The sequence below is a fragment of the Galleria mellonella genome, unplaced genomic scaffold (assembly GCF_026898425.1).
Source record: "Galleria mellonella isolate WM207_F2 unplaced genomic scaffold, CSIRO_AGI_GalMel_v1 utg55, whole genome shotgun sequence".
In the NCBI taxonomy this organism is placed as follows: domain Eukaryota; kingdom Metazoa; phylum Arthropoda; class Insecta; order Lepidoptera; family Pyralidae; genus Galleria; species Galleria mellonella.
The window spans coordinates 2,838,695-2,847,055 of NW_026442115.1; the positions used below are offsets into that span (position 1 = coordinate 2,838,695).

At 31.3% G+C, this 8,361-nt stretch overlaps 1 protein-coding gene across 1 annotated transcript; it reads right to left on the reverse strand.

Moving 5' to 3' along the window:
* Nucleotides 1–1,225: 1,225 nt before the first annotated feature.
* Nucleotides 1,226–7,478, reverse strand: LOC113521166 (neuropeptide-like 3). Its single transcript, XM_026906599.3, has 3 exons — nucleotides 7,366–7,478; nucleotides 2,690–2,866; nucleotides 1,226–1,512 (listed from the first exon to the last, which is right to left on the reverse strand). The coding sequence occupies exons 1-3, from the start codon at nucleotides 7,438–7,440 to the stop codon at nucleotides 1,423–1,425; spliced, it is 342 nt and encodes a 113-aa protein (XP_026762400.2). The 5' UTR covers nucleotides 7,441–7,478; the 3' UTR covers nucleotides 1,226–1,422.
* Between the last annotated feature and the right edge of the window lie 883 nt (nucleotides 7,479–8,361).

The window sequence follows — 8,361 nt, forward strand, 5'->3', positions numbered from 1 at the left end:
ATACATTTTTATACATTAATGTTATTTTCGCATAATATATCGGTGTAATTCGTACTGTCGGTATGTACTTATAAGAATCATTACTGAGAAGTTATTTTTCTGCCAGTAGGTACCTGATAAAGCAAAATGTTAAGGTTTGAACGACCTTGGACGCTTTCATGTCCGCGACATGGGCGTAGGCTTTACCTGTTATAAAATATATAGAGCTGTTGCAACAAACCTGATATGTTTCTTTGTTTGATAAACGTAACTAGGAAATTTGCAGTTGTTTATTGACACAATCCTTCCTATAAAAGTACATGAACACGTATACTCACTACAACAAACAATGACATATTTTAATGTGACTCAATTTTATTATTTGAAATTTTACTGAATATAAATGAATATATTGTTTTAATCAGTCATAAGTGTCTTTAAGATAAGTTGTTATAAATTGTTGTAAACGACTGGAATAATAAGTTTATTAAGGTCTCGTTGTTCCATTATATAAATAAAATATATACATAAGATTTAAAAATAATATAGTTATAATTTATTGAAGTGATTTTCCCTACGATTATAATATTAGGAATTAGTTAAAAAAGATTAAAACCGATCAAGTGAAAAGGGAATATTTTTATACACAACTTTGAATGGTAAACAAGTCGATTTCGAGAATTATTAACTTGTTTACAAAATATATTTACAAACGATTTAGAAATTATAGGTTAATATTTTCAATAGATATTTATTCTATGAAATCATCTATCAGTTACTTGACTATCCTGATAGGAATAGGCAGTATAATTATATACCTTATACTTATGACTGATAATGAACCACTCTTAATATATTTGTATCAGTTCATTTTATGTTCTATATAAGTGGCATGCGAAATCCGACGTTCCATATAAGGCGTCAGGCATATTGGTCAGCACCCTTTGTCGGGCGTTATATACTATGCGATGATAAATTAAAAAACAAGTACTGAACAGGTCCCATGATCGACTCAAATTACCATCTTAATAATCTTAATGGTATACACTTCTTTTTATTATTTTTACTACCTATTTAAAATGCGCATGGTAAACACATAACTACTTTTAAATGTACTATAAGGTAAATTATTTATTACTTGTTCTTCACCTCTTGTAAGTCTGTAGTACTTTATGTGACATATTGTATTACAGTCGTGTTACAATTTTTTAATTCAACGGTAATGATTGGAAAATAAACAACACAGTTTAATGCATTTTATTTATTGTTTTTCCAAACACAACGGTACAACTGTCCAACTTTTAAGAGCTAGATCTTTGTTCCTGACATTCTGATTTTCTTATCATTGTAAAATAAATATTGACTGTTGCGCATTCCGGATTAGGCCCAGGTGTTGGAGGGCTGGGGGTAGGGGCAGGTGTTTGTGCCCTCTGGGGTGGTTGCTCACCACGCGTGGGCATATGGGGAAGCTACCAAGGGTGCATGGGCAGCAACAATGGGTGCGGGCGCAGCTACCACGGCAGGTGATGCAATCTGTTTGTAATAGATTAGTTTTATCATTTATTGAATAGTAAAATATAACTATGGATTATCCAATCTATGGAGATGAAGTTAATAGCATACCAGAGGAAGACTGTATAAAAATCATATTTTTGCGCACCACTGTTCAAATCGTGTTTCTGCCATAAAGCAGCTTTACTTGCACGGTTTTGTGCTGCGTTTCTATTTTTAAAAGTGAGGTTTAGTAGTGAAATTATAGAGCACTGAGGTATAACATCTTAGTCCCAAGGAATATCCATTCGTGATGTATGCCATGACTGTTACAGTGTGTACTGTAATGTCTATGATGCTCTTCATGTCTATAGGTAATCGTTACGGTTTACTATCAGATTACTAACCAACTTGTTTGCGATTCTGTTGTATAAAAATATAGTTACATAAATTATTAAAATTTACAATAAAAAAACTACAGAAACAATTTATTTAAAGTAACATTCTAAATGTGTCTTTATCACCCTGCCATATAACTACATAGTTATTACTACATTTAGCTAGTAGTAATTATTTTATACCATTTGCATAATTTACTCGTGATAGAGTTTTATGTGACTTGTGTTGATAGGTGTATACTAATGTCTCACCTTTATCAACCAAGTAATCCGTATATTCTTTGATATCTTGTTTGTGAAGGGTAGGATGATTGAATACTAACCTACCTTTGAGACAGATTCAAATGAATGTGAGGCAAATTATGCATAAAAGTCTTGTAATTAGTGAGTTTTGTCTTACAAACCGTAATTTTATTTATTTCAATATATAAAAATTTATTAAAACCAACCTGAGTTTATCCTCACCTATCATCACTCATTATATTATTACCACTTTATTTTGATGACGACCTTAGTGGTCTAGCGGTTTACACTCTGGCTAATCTTCTGAAAGTTGCGAGTTCGATCCCTCTTATCGTCATATTTATGAATATGATTGTTTGTGTTAATCTGGGTGATTTCATGTATAATATGTGTGTTTTTAAAAAATGTGTTGTTGTATTAATTTTGTAGCATCCGTCGTAAAAATTCTATTTAGTTTGGGACTAGATGGTACTATGAAATTGGTCCATAAATAATTCTACACAAAAATTGTTTTTAAGGACGTTTCCTGACATTTAACACTCCATCTATATGTATATGATCTATCACTATATACTTACCCTGACGGTATTAGCATAGGAAGTAGCTACAGGTAAAGCGGTTTTGACTACTCCAGCGCTGACCAATGGGGCCCCGACAATGCTGTGTCCCCAGGGAGCAGCCAGGGGTGCGGCATAGGGGGCACCGATGTAACCAGGGGCAGCAGCGGCGATAGCCAGGAAGGCGGCGAATACTACCTGTAGCGTAAAATTCAAAATAATGTCAATATAAAACTACTACTAAAATAGTATAGACATATAATATCATCATCATTATCATAGCAGCATTTAACTGTCCACTGCTGAACATAAGCCTCCCCCTTGGGGGGTGGGTTTTGCCAGTGTTTGCTTGCATGCTTGGCAAGCGGGTTGGCAACCGCAGTTAGGCTTTAGAGATGTTTTAAGAGGGACGCTGCTGCCCATCCCTCGTCCCCCATTAGTCGATTTTTACGACACCTACGGGAAAGGAAGGGAGTGGTCTATTCTATGCCGGAACCTCAATATAATATATATTATACTAACTACCTGTTATTTAAATCAAATAAATGACAATCCAAGCGAGTTCGATAGATTACAAATGGTGTTGTTTGTTTATTTGAAAATATTGTACACAAAAAAGAAGGAATGATTAAAATATTGAATGGTGAACTTTTTCCTGGAAGGAATATTTTACTGTCAAACTAGAAAGTACGGCAAGAAATTCCCATTGGGACAGTATAAAAAGATTGTATTAAAATATAAAGTGAGAAAAGTTTGTATTCTGTTAAATAATAATAGCAACTCAAATTATCATATTTAAATATATATATTTATATCTACGTATGTGAATTTATATGCCATTTTTATCTATACTATTGCTTTGTAATTATCTTGATATGAGTACACGTGTGTTACATTCATTCGTAGAGCAATTTCTTTCATCTTTAAAGGTTAGAAAGATGTCTTTTTAGAAATAATTTCGCCTTTGTACTTTAGCATTATCACATAATATATGTAAGATTTTTTTTGTACAATAAATAAAAAATACACAAATACTATCAATACCACTAAATATAGCAGCTATTTTATTAAAACTATATAAGTACGTTTTACCTATTTCAAATCGACATAACAATGAAATACTAGAATAAATAATTCCAGGAAAATGCCCACGTCACATAATGAAAGTGGACGTTTAGTAAATATGGGGTATTTGTTGTTTTGTCTACCACCTCTAAGGACATTTGTAGGACATTCATTAGTTCACCAGTCTATATCTAGATCTAGGTATTACAATCTAATAAAACCGGTCCACAGACAATCGTGTCTCTAGCATTCGAATACTTGACACGAATTCATTTCATCTATAGGTAGATTTGTTTGTTTTAATATCGCTTCGGTTGACTTTTTATATGATTGATTGCTATATTAGCGCTAGCTGACACTAAAAGGAGTTACTAAATGTAATGGATAAAAAAGAGATCTGAACTTGACATTTTAGAAGCTACTGTCAACTGGTTTTGTAAATATTAATTTCGTTCATTGTAATGTCAAAGTCAATAATTATTAGCTCATATGCGCTTTTCTTGATTCATATTTGTTGTATGTGTTTTATGAGACATTTCTATCAGTACTGAATCGATTTGGTTTATTCATTTTGTAATAAAATAATTTTCTCCCGTGTTGATTTATGAAAAAAAATACTTGAATGATTTTCATAAAAAAATAAAATAAAATAATGAATTAAAGTTAAAGAAATTTTGGACAGTAACATACTTTAGTTATACAACTTAATTAATCAATAACAACGGTTTCTCTATTAATATAATAATAGAGAGATAATAGAGAATAACTTTATATAATTTTGTTGTTAGTTTTACAAAGAAATTCTTATTAATATTATAAATGTGAAAGTGCGTTTGTTTGTTTGTTATCTTATAGCTCTTAAATCGCTTAACCAATCACTATGAAATTTGGTATATACGTACTATTTGAGATAGAGAAGAATACAAGCTACTTTTTAACCCGGTCTATAAATATATTCTAGTTACGTGGACAAAGTCGCGGGTAAGAGCTAGTAGATAATATATTTCTTTTGTGGTGTAGGTTTAATTAAATTTCCGAGAACACCTATGGATGTATTTATCCGTATAAATAGATTTTTAGTTGTATTGTATTTTAATTTAGAGTCGTTTACTTTATTTTGATTCTAGAATGCTTTAAGTATTAAAAAGTACACATATTTTTTTTATATATTTATTTACATTATTTACATATTTATTTAAAAAAAATTGACCAAATAAGATCTTATATATATGATCTGTGATAGTATCAAAACGGATTTGATGCTAATAGTATAAATATCTCTCAACACATAATATTAAAGACTTTACATAAACAATATATAAACTAAATTGTACACAAGCGGCTTTAATTTTACAGAGGAATTGTGCATTATTAATCGCACAAGATCGCATTATTTGCATACAGTAATGGTAAAAAGCGTGATTTATTGTGGAACGGATGGTAACTATAGTGTGACCTCGGGAGGTCGTTGTCGCTGTGGAGAATGTCAGGCAGTGATAAAAACGAGAAACTAAAAATAGGTAATGCTCTACAATTACACTTCAAAAAACAGCTAGTCTGCAAAAATATGCCCGCAAATGGATAAAACATGGCACATACAGTACATATATTATACAAGTTGAAATGGAAATAGATAGTATCTTTTTAAGAAAGTATTCTGTTGTTAGTGAAACTGAATATCTCCATTAACCGGTTTTTTTAAGGATGAAGATGGAATAATGCATGTTTATGCTAAAGGTAGGTATACAATGACAGAGCACCAATGAAGAATGCAATGATGAGGATGAAGTCAGATCAGTTGTGTCGAATTTACTAGAGATTAATCACAATGGTTTATAGGGGTGGCCGCGTGGAGGTCGAGGTATAATATACCATATTGCTAGCAACAGTGATTAACTTTCTCATCATTAATAATCCCTTTCCTTTGAAGAAACAAGTTGAAAACCAACAAAATTTTTGAGACTTATAATTAAGTATGTTAAATAAATTCCAATTGGTCCCGGCGTGAAATAAGTCCTCCCAAAGGAAGGAGTCCTTTCCCGTGGGTATCATAAGAGGTGACTTAGGGCACTTAAAGGTCGAGGAATGGGCAGCAGTGTCCTATATAAAACATCTCTAAAAACCTAACTGCGGCTGCCAACCCGCCTCCCAAGCGTCACAACTACTGGGAAAACCCCCTTATAGGGGAGGCTATGTTCAGCAGTGGAAAGTTAATGACTGATATGATACTGATGAAGTTAAATAATCAATCAAATAAGAATGGTAGAATCAAAAATTATTTGTGATTTTTCTACTAGTTTTTCTTGCAGATAAATGTTTAATTCAAATACTAGTGATATCGATTTCATCTGTAGACATAGGAATATCACGCTAGTCATACATCGGAATAGGGAGAAATAATAGAACGCGTTACGCTCCAATTCAGACCTCTTTCGCCTCTTCCACATTCAAAAAACATGATATATCGACATAATAAATTTTGTCAACTAACTATTAAATAACGTTTGTTATCGATAGAGTTTTGTAGATATGTTATTGTCATGTACTAATATCAAGTCTCGGTTTTGCACAGTTTATTGAAAACAAAATACAACGTATGTTAGTCGAAAAGAACTGACTTGAAACTACGTTGGTTTTATCTATGACATGGTTTCGTCTTGTGTGGTACTATTTTATATTCAACTTTGGTCATGTCTATAGGCGACGGTTACCACTTTCCATCAGGTGGGCCGTCACCTTGTTTGCCATTTAAAGTTTCTTAAAAATGGTCCATTGTTTTTACTATTTTTTATCACCCATTTTTAATCGGGTACGCTATTTGTTTGTTGTGTTCTATTACTAGTTAAAGATAGCCCATAGTAAAGGTTACTGAATTAAATACGTAATAAATTTATTTTTAATTAAAAAAAAATCATTTTACAATAAAAATTTGCTGTAATCGTAACCAAATATGGTTCGAAACCATGACGGGAAGATTCTACAATCTTGCAAAAAAATTATCGAAACTTGTGTTATGCAGAATGGATGGATATAAAAAAAAAAATGAATTTACCATTCTGAAGTCGAAGAAATTTATAAGTCCAAACTAAATGCTGTCATGAATTGATGTATTTGATTTGTGAATTGAATTGGTATTTCATTTTAAATAGACAAAGATAATGTCAATTTTGAAATTTTCTTTGGAATCACCATAATGAAATATTGAATCCAAACATTACGTAAAATTACTTAGATAAATTCTTATTTCATATTTGAAAGCAACACAAAATTTTGATAAACAGGTGGCTAAACGTGTTTAGACGAATACATCTATATGTTATAATATGTTGTAATAATATTTAACCACTTAGACGGACTTTTGTTAACACTAGCGTATCGGCCCGCCTTCTCACGGATAGATAGAACACTCGAAAATAATATATAACTCGTGCTACTCGCTAAAAGGGCGAGCACAAAAAATCATGGAAAGATAATTTAAAATCGGTTGAGTAGTTTTTAAGTTTATCTTTTATACAGAAACAATCAATTTTTCCTGTTTATAATATATAAATATAGTGTAGATAAAATATAATTGAGAGATATTAAAATAAAACAAAAAGAGCCAATAAAAAGAAAGGAGAAAATACTCTTACCAGCTTGTACATTTTGAAGGGAGGGTGTTGGGTGGCTTGAGGTGAAGAAGTGTGGATATAGGAGCGAATGTGCATTGGGCCCGTTAAGTGTGCCTTTTATAGTGCATAGACACATGGCTCGGCCAAATCCGTCTAACCCTACCTACCAGGCCCTAGGTCGTTTGTGTCAGCCTTCAGGTGTGTACCGTCAGCAAATACAAGAATACTGATAAAAATATTGAAGATTCTTCAGCAATATTACAGCCTATACAATTCTAATAATTCTAGAAGTGTAACAAATTTCTTGTATGAATTTACAAATTATTTAAATAAATATGACAAGTTAAAACGACATGTAATTATTATGTACTAATATGTAATGTATACTATTCGAATACTGAGTAATAACGATGTATATATATTTAAAAGCAATGAATTTAGAGAAAAATATCTGAACATGATTGTATTTTATTTATTAAAAAAGATATATAACTGAATCAAGAAGATTATTCGAATATTAATACCAGTTGTATAATATTGCAATAATTAACCGATATGTAATGAAATGTAATAATAGGTTGGACTTGTATATATTTACTTATAGAACATTATTGCAGTTGTATGATGAATATTATTCAAACAACTATTGTGGGCGCTTTGAGTTAACTATATTCAATAGTTTGCTCTCAGCAGTTATATGTTACAAACTCTTGGTTTACAATTTACTGCGAATTAGCAATATTAAATAAATATTACATCATTGCCAAGGAAATAAATGTGCATTTAAATTAATTGGAAGGTCAATTCTATCATAAAGACATATATAATTACGGATTTCAACAATCTACCATGATTTTAGGTTCAGGAGACATTATTATAAGTAGATATATTAAGTATCGAAATAACAAAGTTCATGTATTGTCGATAAGCAGGTATTAAATATATTTTGTTTCTATGTAGTCAAATCCTATTTAGTTATTTGGATATATCGTATATCGATATATTAACAATACGTTC

Coding starts and splice junctions, on each gene's coding strand:
- LOC113521166 (XM_026906599.3), bottom strand. CDS start 7,440: ATGCACATTCGCTCCTATATCCACACTTCTTCACCTCAAGCCACCCAA. Junction 2,867..7,365: donor CCTTCAAAATGTACAAGCTG/GTAAGAGTATTT, acceptor TTTACGCTACAG/GTAGTATTCGCCGCCTTCCT. Junction 1,513..2,689: donor CCTATGCTAATACCGTCAGG/GTAAGTATATAG, acceptor TATTACAAACAG/ATTGCATCACCTGCCGTGGT.